General features: G+C 35.3%; 1 protein-coding gene across 19 annotated transcripts in view; it reads left to right on the top strand.

Moving 5' to 3' along the window:
- The window catches only part of LRRFIP2 (LRR binding FLII interacting protein 2), a 55,540-nt gene that overhangs the window by 5,388 nt on the left and 28,688 nt on the right, over positions 1-21,464 (top strand). For 11 of the 19 annotated variants that reach the window (XM_082754618.1, XM_082754633.1, XM_082754631.1 and 8 more), the window contains exons 2-7: positions 4,066-4,172; positions 13,319-13,405; positions 14,450-14,500; positions 17,258-17,311; positions 19,035-19,100; positions 21,094-21,135. In XM_082754618.1, coding sequence (XP_082610744.1) covers positions 4,083-4,172; positions 13,319-13,405; positions 14,450-14,500; positions 17,258-17,311; positions 19,035-19,100; positions 21,094-21,135 — 390 coding nt within the window. In that variant the 5' untranslated portion in view covers positions 4,066-4,082. The remainder of the gene's footprint in view (positions 1-4,065; positions 4,173-13,318; positions 13,406-14,449; positions 14,501-17,257; positions 17,312-19,034; positions 19,101-21,093; positions 21,136-21,464) is intronic. The other 8 variants (XM_082754625.1, XM_082754623.1, XM_082754620.1 and 5 more) reach the window with 2 other exon arrangements.

Here is a 21,464-nt window from a genome sequence, read left to right as displayed (position 1 = left end):
GTTTCCCTTCTACAGTTCAAGGTGGCCAGTGTAAAAAACTGTTCTTCGTGTGGTTGTGCTTTGTTTTGGAGTCCTCTTTGGTTATTTTCGGTGAAAATTCTACTGCTACAGCATATTTTCAATGTTCTGTATCGTGCAGCAGAATAATTTTTCCTGTAACCTGCAAGTCACAGAAATGAAGTGCCTAAGGAATATTTTTGCTCACATCTGTGAAATATTTGGCACGTAATTTTTTCTGAGAAGTAACATCTTGATACATTTAATAGAAATAGAACTAGATCTCGTTAGTACCAGATCATACAAGGCATGAAATACTCTGTGATGCATCAGTTTGATTAAAAGTTAAGTGGAATGGAAGAAATTGTGATAAGGTTCTCGAGGGTTTATAAAACATCTTGTTTAAGCTTGTACTGAAGGTTAGTTTCAAAGCTGTCTGTGATGATAATTATACAATCATAAAATCGTGTATCTCGGAAGGAATCTCTGGAGGACACCCCTTGCTCAAAGCATGGTTGGTCAGAGCAGGTTGGTCGGGGCTTTGTCCAGTCAAGTTTTAAATCTCTTCAGGTCTGCAGGTTTCAGTCTCTCCAGGCCAATGTTTAACTGTCCTCTGTTCTTCAAGTCCAGGGGCCTCTGTTTACACACCCTTCCTGTTGGAGATGCTCTAAATTTGCCTGATTTCTTCTTGCACCCTGTGCTGTCCACCTGTTTCCTGGGGGGAGCTCACAGCCTCCAGGAGGGACACCCTCTGTCCTGGACAGAGGTCACGATGCAGAGTCAGCGGGGGGACTTCAGGCAGTATCAAATCAGGCTTTCACTGCTGCTGGTTCCTCTCTAAGGCCTCTCTCACTGCTACAGATTTTTGCACTTTTTTTAATGCTTTTTTTTTTTTTTTTTTTAAGTTTGACTCTTTGTTTCAAATGGTTCTTTGTAATTCTCTAGTTACTGTTTAACTTGAAGGTCCTCTTGCTCTTCATTTTGACCAGTTTTGGGCAAATACAATCTCAGACAATCTCCTGTATTTGATTACCATGTGCACAAATTCGTATCTTGAAATTTTTTATTATTTAGGTAATTTTGTTAAAGGTGGGCTTGTGAGCACCCCCAATGTGTCCTCTGCCTCTACTGTTTTCTTCATCTTTCTTTTGGTACCTATGTCTTTATGGTAGCTTTTTTTGTTGTCTTTAGTAGCCTTTGCTAGTTTTGATTCCATCTGAACTTTGCCTTTTCTAACTCATTGTTGTATACAAAGGCAACACATTTGTATGTCTTCTAGGTAGCCAGTCCCTGCTTTCTTTTCCAGGATTGAGCTCAGTCAGGAGTTTTGTGCTTATCCTTGGTGAGCAAGTTTGGCAGATAGCTGGAGGGGACGCCACACTCTGCTACACAGGGACTTTTGCACCTGCATGCTGCTGTGAGCCTGAGTTCCTTTTGTCCATTCATTGCTCTTTATATATACATTAAATACTTACTGTTGGTCCAAACATATTATACTAAAAATAGCTATACAACCTGCTATATTTAATTCCCGAAACGTGCCTGCTAAGAGAATCTCACTGAATTCACTAACTCAAGTTAGTTGTCTATTAGAAGTGGTATGTTGTTCAAATGATGTCCACAAATGCAGTTCAAGTCTATCGTGTGTGCAATTATTCAGCAGTTTTCACTTATGCAGTAGATATTTGGTGAAGTAATACAACTCTAAACATGCAAATTTAAAAACTTCATACTAATTGATCTTTTACTTGAAACCAGTTAGAATGATTACTGAATGTTGATGTTGATTTTTGGAGACCTTTCCCCCAAACGAGGTCAGCAGGCAGTAGTTCAGAGCTTGAATTGTTGCCTGAGACATCGTCTTGAAATTGCTTTCTGGATGTGAATATCTAAATTCATCTGAGTGCAAAATCCGAGTTTGCTTGCTTCTTTTTAAGACTAAAAAGACAGTCGTACTGAGTAGCCTGACAGTGGCGGTGCTTGTCCCAGGTGTTAGCTCAGTCTCCACTCGCTTTGAGTTTCAGCTCAGCTGTCATCCTTCTAGGAACCATCCCAACCTCTGGTAAGAGTGAGGCTGGAACCTTTTATGTCTTCTTGCAAGTGCACTGCTACCTAACAACACAGTTAAAAGCAAACAAAAAAATCATGTTTTGGGGGAGGAATAGATAAATCGAACCATGAGCCACAGGCAGATGGTAAAAACAGTCCCTGATGAGTCCTGTGTCTTAGTCCAAATGCTTGTGTTTTATTCAAACACTGCACTACAGATTCAAAGAGCAGCCTATAGAGGAATAGATGGAATCCAGGGGGTGCTTATTCACCCTCCTCCCTGTCAGGAGAGTGCTCATTACTGGACTATAGAACTACATCTTCTCTGGCCCCTTCAAATACTGTGTTTTTTTTATTCCTAACTATTCAGCCGCAAAGGCAGCAAACTCTCCTTTAAGGTTTTCACACAATGGAGTCATTGTGCACCTGCAGTATTGTGTATGTTTAGGTTTGGTTTCAGAACAGCAACGAGTAAGATTATATTGCATAATAGTAGTCGGTCCTATGCATGAGCTTTTAAGAAGGGGGGTGTGCAGTCTGAAGTCTCCGTTGTCTTTTCAGCAAACGGAGTATTTCCCTCCTGCAAGCACACAAGGAATAGTAAAATACCCACAGAATCTGAAGCAGAAAAAAAGGCCTGCCTGCGAAGAGAGGACTTGCGGCGTAAAATTATGGTGGGGGCAAGAAGTGTAGAAGCTAAAATTAGAAGGAAAAACAAGAGCTGTGATGCTACTTGATATCTTTGCCAGAAAATAGCCCATATGTTTTGGCTTTGTTACTGCTGTATAAAGATAACGGAGTAAGAAATAAAGAAATGTTCATGCACAAAAAGAGCTCTTGTCATGGCTGGCTTTTTCATGTTTGATTAAATTATTAAGGAATCTTTGTGTATTTCCTGGTTAGATGGAGTACGAACTATAGTTTTTATACAAGTTCATTTTCAGAAGTGTAGCCAATAATAGTTCCCTCCTAGACCTTTTCTATTTGCATGGAGATTTTTTTTCTAAATAAGGTGTTTTCCCAAGCCCTGAGTGGAAAGATTGCTTATCTTCCTTGTATCAAATAGCTGGACTAAGAACAAGTTCTGATCTGGCCTTTGTAAGGACCTGGATGCCTGGAAGTAGCGTTTCTTTGAGATACTTGGAAAGAAAAAACAAAAACAAAAAACCTAACTTACATTGTTAATTTATTTTTGAGTAATGTTTTGCTGTCTGTGTATGCAGTATATGTAAACAAATGCTGTGTTTTGGCATGTTGGGCGTTTTTGTTCTTGTGGTTGATAGCAAAGGTTTTCGGAAGAAGACTAAGAAGATATTTTGTGTGTTATACCAGATATATATCATGCTAGAATGTTTCTCATTTCTTCGTTTGCCAAATTAGGCGACATAATATTTTTTTTTTGTTTGTTTCTCCAGAAATGTCTTCTGCTGTTATAAACTGCAGTTCTCATTCAGTTGCAGCTGAATGAGAACAGCTGCATTAAAGTGTAAATAAACGCCTACTAATGCTTGGATGCTTTGAAAAGGTTCTGTCTCTGAATCTTTTCTGTTGTGGAGAGAGTTCCAATGACTGTGTAATTCTAATGCTTGAACCTGCTGTTGACTATGGGTTCTCCCAAGTCCATGAATTAAAATGGGGTTCTTATTTTTAGGAGTTGTGAAGAATGGCAGGGTATGTAAGTATCTTTACTGAGCTAGGAGACTTAGGAGCAGTTGGCAGTTGTGTATAACCAAAGACTTTGAAGCTGTAGGTAAACTGACGGTTTCTGTTCAGTAGAAATACTTCTGCGTGCACCTTGTAGAGTGAAGAGGTGTTATAGAGCTTCCAAAAGGTTTTGGTAACACCTTCCCAGAAATACAACCTCAGAAGAAGTTTATATCAATGACATGTGAGTTTGAGTATTATACAGTAAAAAAATTTGTAAATTTATTACATTTGTAGGGTGTGCATTCTTTCTTTATTTGTTTTAATTCCAGATCTGAAAACTTATCTTTTTCCTGTTTGTTTTTTTCTGAATAGAGAATCAGAGAATAAAGATGGGGACTCCTGGATCAGGACGGAAGAGAACTCCAGTGAAAGACAGGTTTTCTGCAGAAGATGAAGCTCTGAGCAGCATTGCCAGAGAGGTTTGTTAACTTAAAATTGTTTCAAATTCAGAAATAGGGATGAAAGCAAATTAATTATTCAATAATTAGAAAAAAAAAAAAGAGAATGAATAGAAATAAGAAATACTTTAAATAAAATAATAATAATAATAATAAAAAAAAACATTTACTGTAATATTCCCATAATGATTTATTATTTGTATGGTTAACGTAACTTCATAGGATCACATTTAAGCTTAGCAAATATTTTTACAGATATATGCTTTAAATGATTGTTAGTTTATGATAAATGAGAAATCTAGTTGCTATCTTAAATCTAAAAACTAGAAAGCTGAACACTTACCCAGTGCAGTGTGCAATATTCCCAAGATGGTAAATGTAGTTTGTTAGTATTAAAGGTGTAGTAGTTGTTGTTTAATGTATTTGGAAGAGTTGACAAGCTTTCTGTTTCAAATGTAAAGTCACTCTTCTGCCAAAATAAGCCTAATTCATACTATACCAGGTCTTTTCTAACAGGATCAGCAGCTTAAAAATAGACAGCTGGAGGTAACCAGCCAAAAAAGCAATTGAGAAGTAGCAGATACCCAGAGGCATAAAATTCTTCTTTGTATAGTAAGATGTCTTGAATTCAGAGTTTTACAGTCTGCTGTTTGGGCTTAAGTTTTTCTGGGAAGAAACACTGTGGATTTAGAAACAAAATGCTTAGTATTGTTTGTATTGAAGTGGATACAGAAGCTTTGAGCTACGTTATCTACAAATGTGCTAACTGTAGTTGACATAAATAAGTGCAAAGAGTGGACTGTAATCAACCTTGTAATGTACACTGTTCTGTATGTGTCTATGAAAGAAAATCATCGTATCGTAGGACAAAATATGTAGGTGACAGGTGTCTGAAAACAGCTACTGTATGTGTTTTCAAACAGAGTTATCATAGACTGTAGGGAAAAAGTCATTTTTGTTTAGTTATGAACTTTCTGAAAGCTGTGTTCATACCAGATCTGATGGAAGTTGACAGTGTGTCACATATGTTCTCTGAGGGGCTTTGAGTCCTGTATGGTCCATCTCCTACATTTTGGGCAAAACAGTTAAAGGAGGAGAAGGAATCTGGCTTTAATTGTTCTTTTCACCTGTTCTCTGCATGGTTCCATTGAAGTAACGTCAGCTTGCAACTTAGTCTAGTCAAAATGGTCTCAGTAGAAAGGTATAAGGAATATTGTCTTTCTTAAAATTACTGCAGGGCTTTATGTTCTCTTAGATCACTACTATCCTTAACTGAAATTTGTGCATGAGTTTAATTTAAACAAAAGTGAAAAAATCCCCCCCTTAATGCCAAATTAAATTAATATTAGGCCCACAGAGGGAGGTATTCTGTCACAGGGATGAACTGAGTCAAATGTGCCTATTCTAGGGATTAATATGTGAAGTCTTCCTTCCTCTTCTATTAATAAGTAAATAAATCAATCAAAAAGTTTGTAACAATCAGCATTCATGATTAATCTAAATATACTGAATATAACTAAAATTTTTATGCTTATCATCCTGCCACTTAAGTGGTTAGGCATTTCATTATATCTTTAACTGTTTTATGTCTATTAATAAATCTTAAAACCTATTTGAATTGTTCTAAATGTTCTTTCCGATTAGAATTATTTTTCTCCTTTCTAATATTCTGGCATTTTTCTGTATTTCTAGGGTCATCTTTCATGACTTGTTAGGGAGAAGAGAATTTGACGTATTTTAAAATAAAATGTTTTGCTGCCTTTACATGCATGTTTTTGAGGCTGTGTATAGCACCATCTCTTTTTTTTGTTTGTTTTGCCACATCAAGTTTTCATTTTGAGAGTCTTAGTTCTACTTTCTGTCCAATTTTGAAGCAGTGTGAAAAGTTGGATATCATGAATATTTATTAGCACAATGTTTACTACTGTCAGGTTGTTAATCCCTTGGTCTGGACAAACTAGCTATTAGATCCCATGTCAGACAGCAGCTGTTGTCATTGAATTGGTTGCTATAATTCAAGTATTAGCCAACTTGTTCTTAAAAAATAAAAACCAAAAAATTGTATTTTACTTTAAAGGAACAGAATTCACTTCCCAGGATATAACAGCAGAGGTCAGTTAGTAAATATGAGTCCTGTCTTTAAATAACATCTCATTTGGAGCTGCAGAAATGTTTCCATTTTCCATGCTGATGACATGGGGCATTCCAATTCTCCATGCACGAATATATAAAGTAGATGTTCTCTACTGTTCTGAGCCCATTATCTCAGCAGCATGTTTTGTTTATCTTCTTATTGTCAAATGGTGTCCTGTTCTTCAACTTCCTCTTCTGAAATTACCTTTTTAGCAGATGTTACTCAGAACAGTTGAATTTAGTCCTCTAATCTACAAATCAGATGCCTTGTGAGGAAAACGTTCCTCAAAGTTGTTCAGGGCAGCAAGAAACAGTAAACAGAGCATGCTGAAACAAAAGGCTAGCACTCAAGGATGACCTGCCTGGAAAAACTCATAGAAGTGCTTTGGAATTCAGAGCAGTCACAAAATTCCACTAGGATTTGTCAGAGTTTGTAATACTAGCAAAGGCTTCCAGTGCAGTCTATGAAGTTTTGGGGTGGTTTTTCTCCTTTCTTTCTCCAAAACTTCAGACTTTAAGAAGACACTAATATCAATCTTTCTCACCACTCTGAACTGACAAGATTTCTTCATTTTATGGCATGTGTCAAAAAAGTGATTTCTGCCTGACTGTGCCAACAAGCGTTTGTGTGCCAGGAAATTTGGGGTAACAAATTCTTTGAAACTGATCCAATAAACTCACTTCTGTAGAGTCCTTTCTTTCTGCACTGATTGAACCTGATACGTTGTCTTTTATGAAAATATTTAATGGCAGATGAGATCACTACTGATGGATTTGAGGGATGTGGTCAGATTTTTTCATTTTCTCTCTTTGTATCAGAAAACTCTTCCTCTTATGGTAGTGCCTCCTCCACATCACTTCTTGTAGCACTAGCCTTTAAGCAACATTATGTATGGAGTTTTTGTATCTTTTGCTTGCTGAGCGAATTTGCATTGAGACAAGCTCTTCCTCCATGCTGTTGAACCAATCATGGCATGAATATGCTAAAACATCAACATTGAAATGATGGTGTATCCCTGACTTATCCTAAGAACTTCTGAGTTATCAGACCACTTTCTCTGGGATCTACCTCCTGGTGCATCTGATTCTTCCTGGCATCAAATTCCCTGTGCTCATTGAAATTGAGGAAAGAGATGAAAACAAAGGGAATAAAGGGTGTATACACCTATCCAGAGATGGGGATCTATGCATCCTTTTCTAGAACCAACACACTCTGTCTTAGGAGAGACAAGTTGCCACTCTCTGTATTATTCTGTGTTTTAGGAGAGATTAGTTGCAGTTGGTAAGCTTGGAAGTCTTGGTACAACGGGGAGGATTACCTGTTTATTGTATTTGTTTCAAAAGCTGTTGGAACAGGTGGTAGATATATTGTCCAGATGTTCCCTGCAAGAAAAAATCTTAACATAGTTTGTTTGCATTGAAAGTTGAGTATTGATAAATGTCTTTGGATTATAGCAAAGTTAATTTGAAGTCAGCTAATCTTTTATAAAAGAATGCACATCTGGAAAATATGAAGCGTTCCTTTAATGCTACTTTCGGCTTTGTTTTCTAGTTGTCATAACGGATTCTGGAGGTGTAGGTTTTCTCAGATTGACAAAGAATGTAAGAATAAATGCATGTGTAGAAGACAGCTTTTTCTCTCAAAGCTCTGCCTCTCCAAATAACAGATACTGCTGGTCTAATGTGACTTCAGGCATCTGTCCAGATTAGGTTCTTCCATGTGAATCCCTTTTTTTGTTTATTAACTAATTTTTTAAAAAGTTCAGGTTCTCAAGGCTATCTTATAGGATGTACATTAGATACTGCTGAATTTAGTCTTCTCTCTTCTGTTTTTATGTAGATTCTGTGCTTATAAAGCTGTCTTGTGGACAGTGTCTGTCCACCTGCATCACTTTCATTTGTTCTTATAATTTGTTGCGTTCCTTTTAAATATTCAGTAGTAACTTCTTGTCAACAGGCTTCTAATACCATTGAAACCTTTTTTCCAAGACTAGCCTTACATGCAAGAGCAGATGTTTTGGTCACATTTTTGGTTTTGAGATTATATCATGAATTGAGCAAGTTAACTTATTCTTCATCATATTAAATCTATTCAAAGGTCAGTCAGTACCAGTTTCTCTCTGCATGTAACTTCAACTTTTTTTTTTTTTTAAAGAAAACACCCCAATCAGAGATTGTTTTTGTAGAAGCTAGATGAATTTTGAATGTGTTATTTTAATAAGAGACCATTCAAATAGTTTTAAGTTGGCTATTTCAGCTTAAGTGTTAAGAATAGCGACAAACAAAGTGTTGACTTAACAGTAGTTCTGTTGAAGATACTTTATTGATGAGGTATTCTAGAGATTTTTTTAATCTTTGTATAGTCAATGGAAGAGTAAGTCATATCAGAAAAAAAATCCCAAACCTTTAATCATGTGAATATTAAGATTTTGTTGTTTATAGTCTTTCCCTGTCTGGGCGCCTACCTGGGCAACTTGCTGTAAGGAACCTGCTTTGGCAGGGAGGTTGGACCCGATGATGTCTCAAGGTCCCTTCCAACCCCTACAATTCCGTGATTCTATGATTTGCTTTGTGGGCAACTGGAGACAGCATGCACATGAGAAATAGGTGTGAAATAAAAGGTGTGTCTGAGGAGGAATAAGAAATCCATTTGGCACATGAATGATTATGCTGTCTTGAGTCCTGGAGACAGTAAGGAGATGAGGGTAAAAGAGCATGGGAACGGAGAAGACATGAGAAACAGGAGAGAGAAAGCATGCTCACTTTGTAAGAAATGATGGAATAAGCTTTTATGAGGCTGGTGAGGTAACAGTGTGTAGTAGTATGTTAAGAAATGTGGTGAACGTTTCTAAAATGCTCATCCTAATTTTCAGCTGACATGGTCTTGGGCATTCTCTCAAACACCCTGATGGCAGAAACTGAATATGGTAAATAAGCACAGGTAGCTGGTTCCCTCACAACTGCCATCTTGTGGAAGAAAAAAAAAAAATCACTTCCTTGACTGAGCCTCAAGAACATTGGAAAGTACAGGATTAACACTGCATATACCCTGATAAAAATAGAAAATGAGTAGCCCATAACAAAGCAATTTTAATTGTTTTGATTAAAGCATTCATATTTTTCCACAGGTGAATAATATATTTTAGCATAGCCTATATTTTATCAGTATGAAGCTTTTATCCTGAATCTGATTAAATTCCCTTCTGTATGGTATGGAAACTAAAATCAAAACACTATTGTTTTCTAGTGATTGTCTTCTTGCAAGCCAGGGGAAGGAGGAAGAATGCCTGTCTACACTGTGGAGGCAGATGTTATGCTTGCTTAACATAGCAGGGAGGAAAGCTTCTGCCATACCGATTCAGTGTAATAGTAAGCTTTTTCAGTTTGTGAAAAAGTTTTTTCAGAACTTGGTCATTGCTGTGAAGACACAAATAAAAAACACTTCAGAAAGGAAAGACTCTAGAGTATCGGTACAAAGGCATTCAAAATCAAATCTGTTTTTTTTTTTTTTCTCTATTTCTTCCCTTTCTTGCCAAAAATATTTTGTCTGTAACTGAAGAATTAGCTGTTATCCCTGGAAGATAAAATAGCTTGAAAGTTTTTCAAAAGATTTTGGCAGAGAATATATTACAAAAAAATCAGAAAAGAAGAAAAAATGGTGTAAGTGGAGACAATTTTCTAAATAGCTGTAAGTAGTAGTTAGCAATTATTTTTAATGAAAACAAGGAAACTGACTATGTCACCTGTAATGGAAAGAGAACATTCTCTTTCCAGCATATTTTACTATAATATATGCAATAAAATAAACTACTTTGTTCAAAAGCACCTTTGTGATTAGGATAGAAGGTAGAAGATAAGAAATATTGTTTGTGTGTTTATGTATAAAGCAAAATATTATGGATTTAATTATTAAGTAATACTTTTTAACCCTTTTCTCCTATTCAAATAAAGTCTTGAGGGCCTCTTCTGTCTACCCAATCTCTTTCTTTTACAGAGATCTTATCTGTACTCTGGTACTTCCTTTCTTGGTTGTTTTTCTGAATAAATTTCATGCAAGATCATTGTCTACTTTTTTTGTCCTATTTGCCTTTTATAATTTATATTCAAGGGACTTTTTTTCTTTCTATCCACACATGTAGGTATGCTGGTGTGGATCAAACAGGTGTGGTTGTCTCATCTCTCATTTGCAGTTGAAGTGACTAAGAAAGCTCAGCTATCACATTTCTTTGTAGCAGCTGTGGAAATCCCCTTAAGAAGTTTTTAAAATAGTGTCAAATTTGCTAGGTTATGGACAGTCCGGAGTTTAACTTTTTACTTCAGGAAAATAGGAATTTGGTATATATTATAACTTCTTAAGAAGTTATCCTCAATTAACTGATATTGTAATATATTTTTCATAAGTAAAAAATGTATTGCTGTCTGGTCTATAGCCTGTATATAAAATAAAAGATGAAACAGAGACGAGGACTGTAACAACAACAACAAAAAAGTCTTGATTCCCTTTCTGTGCCACTTTTATAGTCCTGACAGCTTCACCTTTTCTACTCAACCATCTTTTCAAATCTGGTGTGGCACAGTTATTTCCCCTAACAACTACTTAATGGATTTATTTCAATGTAGCTAAATAATTTAAATAAATAACTCAACAGACTAGATAGCAGCACCTAGGAAGAAAGCGATGTCCTTTTGAATAATGATTATTTCTTTATTAATGTTAATTTTAAATTTCAGTTACATAGTTATCAAGATTTGCATTAATGCTCTTAATAACATGAAGTTTGCTCTCTAACAAATCTGCTGAAAACACAGAATTATTTGGTGGCCTTTTGAATTCAATGTAATTTGTCTCTTGCCTTGCATTTTGGTCTTCTTGAAATGGTGTACTTGTTGGACGAATCTAGCTGCTCAGATTAATTGTTAATGTAGTACTGAACTGGCTTTTGCTAAAAAAAATTCTCTAAAAATATAAGGCTTTTTCATCCATTTCAGGCATGTATTTTACAATGAATATGCTTGTAGAATTTTTCTGAATTATATGAAGGGTTTAGTAAAATGGAAAAGAAATACTTTACCCTCTGCTGTAGAACATGGCTGTGGAACTTAGGCTGTAGGACTAGGAGAGAGCCGTGAAATGGCTCTTGTTTTTTAGCACGAGTCAGTAAATGAACAAACTTGCTATCTTTAACCATAAAGCCCTGCCGTGATCTAAAGGCTGTCTGCATATGTCTGCCAATCTATAGACAGAACTAAAACCAGATGTATCAGCTGTTTGAGTTCTTTCTCTTTGTGCTGCATGCGTGTCTGTGTGAAAGTTTACGTACCGCATAAGCTATGATTACAGACGATCACAAAGTAGGGTTGCAGGGGAGAAAAGACTTCCTGTTGCAGGGGATTCCCTTGCTTTCTTGTGTGGATCAGACAGGAAGAGAAGCGGCTTTATTCTGCTGTGAAAAATGATAAAATAGTGGCAGTCAATAGTGCTAGCACTGACTTAGAATCACTTCATCTGAGTATGGAAAATATAGAAAAACATTCTTGACGAGTCATTTGAAGTTAAGACAAACTATTTTAAGTGTCAAAGTTCTAATGCGTTTGCCTTCCTTCTTGTTATTTAATAAATATTTTTTGTCCCTATAGTATAGCTTAAACTCTAAGTTAAATACCTCTTCCTTTTTCCTGAAGCACGATAGTTATTTACAGTTTTCACAATTATTATAGGTTTTTAATGTTTTACATAAACCTATGCTGTACCTATGGCAAAAGGAGAAAAAACTGCTTGTAATACAAAATCTTGTTGCATAAAATTGCTTTGGATTATAGGAATTTCAATGTTGATGTTTGTCATAAGCTTGTAATTAACACTAAATAGACAACTGAAATTTTTGGTGGCAAACCTGTTGTCAGTGATTTAATGTTTCAAAAAAAGTGAAAATTTTCATCAATGCATTATTTGATCACTAAAATTCAAAATTGAGAAACTTGAGCTTGTGTTTTCCTCAACTTCTAGCTTTATGTCAAAATCTTTTTTGCATCTTGTAATTAAGAAATTACATTTGAAGTAGTATTTAGGGTCTGAAACCAATGTGTTTTGTTTTTTTGGTTGAGGCTGGGTAGAGAGGGGGGAAATCCATTGTTGTATCTGCCAATAACCAGGTTTCACAAGCAGTTCATCAGATCTAAGAGCTCTTTTTCACTGAACATTGGGAGCATTCACTGCTGTTTATCTTGCCCTTCTATTTGTGGAGTCTGGTGTTCATAAGATCCTTCTGCAAGCCAATTCAGTCCACTAGCACAGCTGAAAACTAATGTTGTGGGTATGCATTTGTTTTCTGCTGTGGTAATTAAATTGGCTTACTGCGGATTTTAAGTTGTGGAGCTGTCTGCGGAAGGTGTTGGGGAATGTAAGCCCCTAAAAGGAAAGTTAGGGAAGTTCCATTTCAGTGAATGGTTAAGTCAGTTCTGCAGAAATTGTAAACGTGCATTTGTCTGTCTTAAGTTGCCCAATAAATGATTTGGTTTTATGATTGCTATTATAAGTAATTCCACCTCCAATTGCTGCTTGCCTTTTGAAATTATTCCCATGAGAGTAGAGCTTTTAAATACGACAAGAACAGTAAATGGTTGTTTAAAATCTGTTTTGATTCTTCCTTTTTTTGTTTGAATGTCTTTCTGTGGCTCCAGATACTACATATACTTACGTGCTTGCTTAAATAGGATGCACAGGCAAAGATCTCTTCAAGTCTGCAAGGCCTACATAATTCTCTAGATTTAGTGGTGATAATATTTCTGAACTTAGTTCTTCTACCGTTGTGTAACTCTTGACTACATCTTTATGGATGTGAGACTTTACATTTTTAAACATTTAGTTATGTATGCTTTCTGAAATATCATTCTGAGAACTCTATTTTGTCGACTACAAATGTATTATGATTTTACAATGTTAACGTATTTTTGTGAAGATGTTGTTAAACTGAATGCTCAAACTTACACACACAATGTGTTACAAACTTTGAATTATTCCAATTTACCTGTAGGCAGAAGCCAGACTTGCAGCAAAACGGGCAGCTCGAGCAGAAGCAAGAGATATACGTATGAGAGAGCTGGAGCGACAGCAAAAAGAGGTAGTGTAAATTCTCAGGAATTACTACAAACCTGTTCTAAAATTCTTTAATTTAATTTTTTTTTTTTTTTTTTACTTGCTTGAGTTTTGTCTTTCAGGACAATTCAGCTTTGTACTGGGATTTTCAACATCTGGCAGCTCTTAGCTCAATATCTATAGTTTTTCCTAAGTTTAATATCTAACGTTAAGTTTATTATTGTCTGGATTTGAATTGCTACATTTGTGTCTGAGTCAACCGGTGACATTTTTGTGCTTTTATAAGGACCTTTACTTAATGTGCTTTGGCAGTTTTTATCTGTTGCTGTGCAAAAGATCCATTGTAAGTGTGGGTAACAGGTAGCGCATAATGAATACACCTGACTGTACTTGAAATGTACACTGAATAACGTATAGGGTAAAGAACCATGAAAAAGAGTTAAAGAATTATTTTTGCTTGCTGCTTGTTATTTATGGTACATTTAGCAATTGGATAATTTGAACGTGTGACTTTAGATATGCAGTTTTCCTTCTATTTTTTTCCCTCTGATTATACACAGAACATTCATAATAAACGGCTTTTGTTAGGACCTTCATTTAAAACAACTTAGTAGAATTGGGATATTTACACACAGTTGTTTTGCTCCACACATTTTATTTTTTTCCCTTTTTTTTTGTTTTGTTTTGTTTTTTGTTTTTCAATAAAAAGGCATTTTTTGAGGGGGAACAAAACTGAAAAAGCAGATTTTCAGCAGTGTTTGCAGTTGATTCAGATTCTATGTGGCGTGCAGAAGATTCAGAATTTATTAGTTATTCTAATTATTCAAATTGTGTAAATGATGCTTGTTGTTTTTTTTTTTTTTCCTGTGGTAATAAATACAACTTATAAAATGTTTTGCTTTGGTTATTCTATACCTTGTTTTCTAATGTCTATAGATATCTGATACTATAGTGAATATTACATGGAAATTAATGTATATTTTTCTGAATTTTTGATTTAGGAATCTCATGTGGTGACTAAACTATTTTGTAAATGGCTTTTTTTTTTTTTTTTTTTTATATTCTGTAGTTTTCTCAGCATTCATATGATAGAAAATGGGCTCATATCCAGAAATGGATGGTAGGCTAAAACCACCTCTTGTGCATGTTTTTGCCACTCAAGGAACTAACAGGATTTGGAGGACGTAATTCACTAATGGTTTGCAGTGTGTCATTTCAAACTGTTTTTTACTACTGAAAAAAAATGCACAAATTAAGTATTGGTGTGGATTTGCAGGGTGCTTTATGGAAGCAAAAGGCAAACTGAAATGAGATGTTTTACTTGAAATGAAATGCTTCTTGTTTCCACCGTGTGCTGGCTTCAGTTTATTAATTACTTTATTTAAAATGAAATTACTTCGGTTTCAATCTATGTAAACAGATAATTTTGGGGCTTTGTGGCTTTTTTTTCTTTACTTTTTTTCTTTTTCTTGGCAGACTTGCATTTATTTGTTTCTCTTTGAGTAACGTTGCAAGTGCTAGTTTTTTTCACTGATAAGTCACTTCTATGACTTATAAAATCTGTTTTTCAACAATTTGTTTAAAACGAAAAAAAGCCCCTTTAATCACTTTCATCCTTTTGCTCATTGTCCTTTGTTTCCTCTCAGTCGGAAAGTATATAAATAGTTGAGTTACAGTCTTACAAAACAGTTTATACTAATTTAATCTGATACCTCTTTAGAGAGTTCTTTTCAAAGACTTCATGTGCCTTGTAAAAAAGAGTTTTGCTGGGAGCTTGTGTGTTTATTTAGTTGTTTTCTAATGTGGTGCTCACTGTGAATGATTTAAATCAAGAAGATTTAAGACATCCCACAAGTAAAGTTCAAATAGTTAAAGCTGCCATGACAGTTAATTGGCACTTCTGTTGAAAAATCCTGGAACTGCCATTACAATCTTAATTGCAAAAGTTGTGCTTACCTGATATTGCCTCTTTGCATAGCTGACATTTGTATATATTAGTTTTCATGTCACTTAACAGAAACCTTTGTGGTTCTTTATATCTCTTGGTGGAATGCACATTTGAATGCTTTCCCCACCCCTGAAAAGCAAAATCTCCTCCGTGAGCAATCTCAATTCAAAATTAATGCCACCTTCTTCCTGCACTTGGAGGAGGTACTTCTGCTACTGGAAGATTCCAAGCAAATGTGCATTCTTTTCCTAGATCAGGAGACCTAGCCTCTCTTAAATGAAGTGCATATTTCGAACTTAAATTCTTAGAAATCTAGCTTAGAAATGCTGTTGTTTGCAATATATACTGTGCTACTTTATCCTCTGGCTCCAATATGCTGAACACTTAACACTGGCTTTCTGTTTTCTGATTGTCTATCAGAAAAGGAAGACTTTTCACTAACTTAGGTAACTGTGTACAGAAAATTGTAGCAAAATCTCAAGTTTTACATTACCAAAATATAGTTATATATAACTGGGGGAAAGACAAGTGTTACACAGGCAACTAAGAATAATCTTACCTAAGAAGCAAGCTGTCTGCTTGCAAGCTGTAAAAATTAGTAATGTATACTTGTTCATTCACAGTGATCTGACTGATGCATTCAAAAGTTAATAGTAAAAATGTTCACTTTAAACCTCAAAGTATGCACTTTATAGAGGACTAAAACATCATTATGAAATGCCCCTCTTCTTTATGCACCCCTTGTGCAAGGATGGAGTAATAAAATGATGCAAAATTCTTTTATTGCCAAGAATTAGCTAGGCTTTTTGAGTAGTTCCACAATAACATTAAACATGATAATATATTCAGTAATAAGATAGGAAGTAATCATGTGACCATAAGTAGTGTGAAAGCCAGTTACAGGCTTAGATGACCATTGCTGGCTTGGGGGCTGATTTTTTTTTTGTCTCTGAAGATAAACGACTTTCAATCTTCAGAATAGGTTGACATACTGAAAATGATAGAAAATGAGTTGTTTGAGGAAAGATCGTAGTTACGGAGCCCTGTTCTGGTTTTCAAATGTGATGCTTTAAAATTATTTTTAAAATGTGTATGTATTGAAACTAAAAATTTGAGAAGCTTATGGAAGTTGAAGCATTTTAATGCTTACTTTAAAATTCATTCTATTTTTGTTCAACTTCTCATGTATTCCCTTGTTTGAGACAAAATTAACATTTCCTGATCTTCAACCAGAATAAGAGAGATTAAGGTGCCTTAAGTACATGGTGCTGCTGTCCTCCCCTCTCACCCCCCCAATTTTAAAAGTTGGTTCATCATTTTCCCCTGTTGTATATAGACTACATACAGAACTTAAAATTGATCAGTTTGCTTAAGAAGCTTTGTTCTGATAATAAAGGAGAATATCACAGAATGGTAGGTGTTGGAAGGGACCTGAAGAGATCATCGGGTCCACCCCGCAGATATCAGGAATATCTGAAGTATGTATCAGGAAATTGACAAGGATCATCTCTATTAGGGCTAAAATACCTTTGTAAAATGTTAACAAATGTAATGTAAGACTTTTAATATATAGGGTTTTTTATTATTATTTTGACTTTAACTTCCTTAAAAGTCCTGTACTATTTTTCTTTGTTAATAAAGTACTCAGAAGAAAGTTTGTCTACTGAATATTAATTGATTTTATTAACCTCCCTTATTTTCACCTCCTAACATATGTACTGTGTTGGTACACTTACCAAAACTAGGTGAAATCACAGTTCCTCTGACTTCTCTGACTTGAGTGAGTTCACTTGACACAGTGTGTTATTCAAAATAATACATGGCATTAAAAGTGCTAACAGCATGTTGCTCACCTTTGCTTACTACTACTTTGGTGATTTCTTTTTTTTTCTTTTTCCATGAAATAACTCTGCATTTCTTCTTTCTCAGGAAGATTCAGAGAGGGCCAGGTATTCTCACCGGTCCAGTCGACATTCATATTTGGTTTGTGTCCAAACTGTGTATTTTTCCCTTTCCATTGTGCCCTTTAAAAACTGTTTTATTTGGGTTTTGTGTTAATTTTACCAGGGAGCAGATGATGCTTTGTCTTCTAAGTATTGATAGTTTTAGGGGTCAGTATTTTAAGTTATGTGTAATGTTAAACTTCATTTGGCATTTTATTTCCATCAATTTCAACAAGGCAGTTTACATATTTGTATGCATTTAAATCCATGCATTTAAAAAGAATCTTAATTTCAATTCATTCTATTCAGTCATTTCAATTCTTTAACTATGTTAATACAATAAATAACTTGGACGTTTTTCTATTTATGATTATATTTTCATGGCTGAAAATAATTGAGTAGGCTTTGGAAACTGCTTAGAAATACACATGGCTCAACAATGAGTTATTTGGAATAACTTATATTTAATGACAGTTTTTGTCATCTTTTAGTGTTAGTCTAACACAATGTAAAAAAAAAAAAAAAAAGTAATCTGTATAATTGTATTCGCTTAGGCTTCATATATTACCAGTTAGTAAGAATTGATTGTCTTGTCTTACATGGTAGAATTCTGAAATTCCTACAGAAATTGTTAATCATCTCTGAGGTTACTACTACACATCAAATCTCATGGTTGGATGTGAAGCTGCTATTAACAATAAAGCACTAGTCTAGTTTAGATAACGGTGGTCTAATAGGAAAAAATCTTTCCTGTTTTCCCTGTCTCAGAAGTTCTGCAAACAGGCAAATTTTATTTAATAAAGTAAATATTATTACTGGTGATTCAGTATTAGTGCCACGCAGAATTAGTGCCACTTACTGAAGATGAGTAATGCTAGTTTGTAGCTTAAGCTTTCATTCCAAATGATGCTTGTGGCCATCTGCTCACTGTTTTGTGAGCAGAAGTGTTTTATTTGTACTTCAAGTATTACTGTTTTTCTATAGTATTAGTGGGAGAAAGAGAAGGAGTACCTTAAGATACAGTTTAAAGAAGAGTTTAGAATGATGCAGGAGTTTATTTCTTTGAGAATATGGGAATTTATAATTTGTTAGTTGCAAAAACTTACCTGAATGATGCACGTTATTCCCAATCGCTGCTAATAAAAATATTTATTGTATTGTATAGGCTTTCCTATTTCCTCTTTAGGTCATTATATGGTGCTAAAGAATGGTTGTATTAATGTTTCGTAAACGTTTTCCTGTTTTCAATTGATCTGCCTAGAATGAGGTTGGCATTGATTTTCATATAGAGGCCCAGCAGGGGGACAAATTACTAAAACAAACAGGCTGGTTTTCTGTATTTTGGAAGGTGGAATAATCTGTTTCTGTTTGATTCAAAAAGAAAAATAATAGCCACTTACTAATAGGTTTGTGTAATTAAATGTATTCTTTGATAAACTAAATTTTTCATAATATCGTCTGTGTCCTGATGTTAAGTAAGTGCTTCTGCAATTTTTCGCAGAGGTATTTTCACCAGATAAATCTTCCAAAATATCTGGTGTAAACCGCTTTGCAAGCAGTGATTCATTTACAGGAAAAATAACATAGCCTATACAATGTGAAGGTGCTTACAAACTTTGAAATGTTACAGGTTTACTCAGATCTGCTCTTATCTTGGTTCAGTTAACATTAAAAATATGTGAAGATGGAGAGTAATTAGCAGTTACCATTAGAGCTTCTTTTAATCTTTTTATGTATTGATGTATTTTGATTTTGTTCTTAAGAGTCCATTGGATATCAGTGGGTCTCACAGGAGCAGGACAAGTACCTCCAGAAGGAGAGATCTTGTGGTGTGTAGCCTGGAATGAGCATGCTTTGATGTGTTCATGTTCTAACATTTTCTGTGTGCACTTACCAAAGCAATAGTTTGGTGAAAGCATGCTTTCACAAGGAAAACAGCATTTATCGGACTGCTGCAATGACTGATGTAATCAAGCACTTTCGCTGTGATAGCAGAGGAAAGGGCTTAAAGAAAGCCTCAGCTTGAAATTTTCAGGGAGTTAACGTCTTCTGATATCCCCAAAAGGGAAGTAAAATGAAATGACAAAGGTTGAACATCAGCCTTGGTAGGTATAAAGGTGTGGCTAAAATTTCTGTCAGGAAGCCTTTTTTTCTAAATTATATTGCTATACTAATCATATCTTTAAGACTGAAATGTGACCAAAAATTCTACTTTTTCAGAAATCTATATTTGTGTATACTTTGTGGTAGTTTAGGCAATTTATCAATGAATATTCAAATGCAAGTTAAAATATTCGTTAGTAAACTGTTGGGCTGTTAGTGCTTTACAGTTAAGTAAAGGTGTAAGTTAAGTGTTGTGATGATAATGATTAGATTAGTATGATCTGTCTCCATTCTCTGATAGCAAGGGTACTCATTTATAGGCAGTAATTACAAATTTTTTAAAAAGAAGTTGGTTAAAATGGATATAGAATCTTGTGGTCCTGTATGGTAATACTTCCAGCAACCCAGAAGGTTCCACTGGCTGTAAATTGTATGAATGAATAAGTCATATTAAGTTATGTACTTATGTGAATATTACATATATAATAATACTCTGGTTCGTGCATTACTTACAGTCAGAATAACTGAGTTATACCTGTGAAATTGTGATTGAACTGGAAAAAACAAGCTTACTTTGCAATGTTTATGGATTTTTTTACTTTCATGTTTTTAAAATGTTGTTGAGTGACAATAGACATGGGGACGCTGACTAATTTATTATTACAAAGCTGTTTTCATGAAATACCCTTGAGTTCCATGTTCCCAGATCCAGCTAGTAGTGGTGATGCTGAGGATGTAATCCTAACAGGCAGACACACAGAACAGGTGTGCAACATGTGCCTGTTTAATTTACATTGCTTGTTAAAAGGCTGATGACAGATCAGCAAGGACAGGATAACTCAGCATTCACCTGACCATGAAAGGCCTCATCCCATTCCCCTTTTTCTGGCTGACCAAGATGAAAGAAAGTCTGTTAGTGAGAAATATACGCAATGTGGGCTGGCCTCACTCTGTCTGTCCACTAACTGCCCTGGGCCTTCATACACAGCCGTGCACCCAGAAAGGGAGTTGGAAATGGAAGAAGACAGACCAAATGGGCCTGATGATCATGCAGAGGGCATGGCTAGACAAGGACAGTTGCCACAAGTGTGTTCTGTGCACAGGCAGACCCTTTTATCCCTGTTTTATCCCACTATCCTCCTCCTTCACACTTGATCCTTCTGAAAACACCTTTACCCTTCCCTTTCCTCACCCGATCCCCAGGTCATATTTCTGTGCATCCCATAATGCTTTCCATGCCCTGTGGGCTGTAACCTCCCTCGGTCTTTGAGCCCCCAAATCCTCATGGGTTCCCCACTTGGACTGTGGGGCTGACTGATGATCTTAGAGGCTTCTTTGCCTGTTTGCATGTGAGACTTTCATCACCCAACAAATGCTGCCTCAGTTTAATGTAATCTACTGTATCAGATTTTGCTTAATTATTTAAAATGCCGTTACCAAAACCACATGAAGTATTTCAGACAACTTACTGCTGTCCAAAATCATCTCACTTTTCACAAATTGGTATGCTATGGGGAAGAAATTAAAAAGTTTTTGTTAAACAGTATTCCAGCCTCAAAATGCCCTTTATGTGGGTTAAATGGCATTCCTGCATGCATATATTTTTCATAGCTAGCAGAGTGTTTTCTTGTAATGCTAAGTCTTAGTCTTTTAAAAAACAAAATCTGACTTTTTTGTACTTCAACGTCAGTATTTTAATTTCTTTTTCTTTTATCTCAGTATGACAGTGCTAAGGATAGACCTACAAGATACTCGGTCCCTGTATGTTAACATTTTGCATGTTTTTGTATGAGTGAAGTCTGCTGTGTGATTTATTTTTGTATGTTTTTTTTAAAGGTGCAATGACAAACTACTACTTTTAAAAGTAGTAGATTTAAAAAAAAAATATAAAAGATCAATACGATCATTTTCAGATCTAGAATAGCAATATTGTCTTAACGCTTTCCATAGAGTGCATGTGTAAACTTTCCCTGAGAGAAAATCTAAAATAACACACAGAAAACAGAACAGTTTACAGTAAACACTTATTTATTGGTCATTGTTAAACATTAAGTGTAGTTACATGTGACATACAGTGGATAATTTAAACA

This window comes from Aythya marila (genome assembly GCF_965140915.1).
Source record: "Aythya marila genome assembly, chromosome: 2".
NCBI lineage: Eukaryota > Metazoa > Chordata > Aves > Anseriformes > Anatidae > Aythya > Aythya marila.
This window is presented reverse-complemented; position numbering and strand designations above follow the sequence as displayed.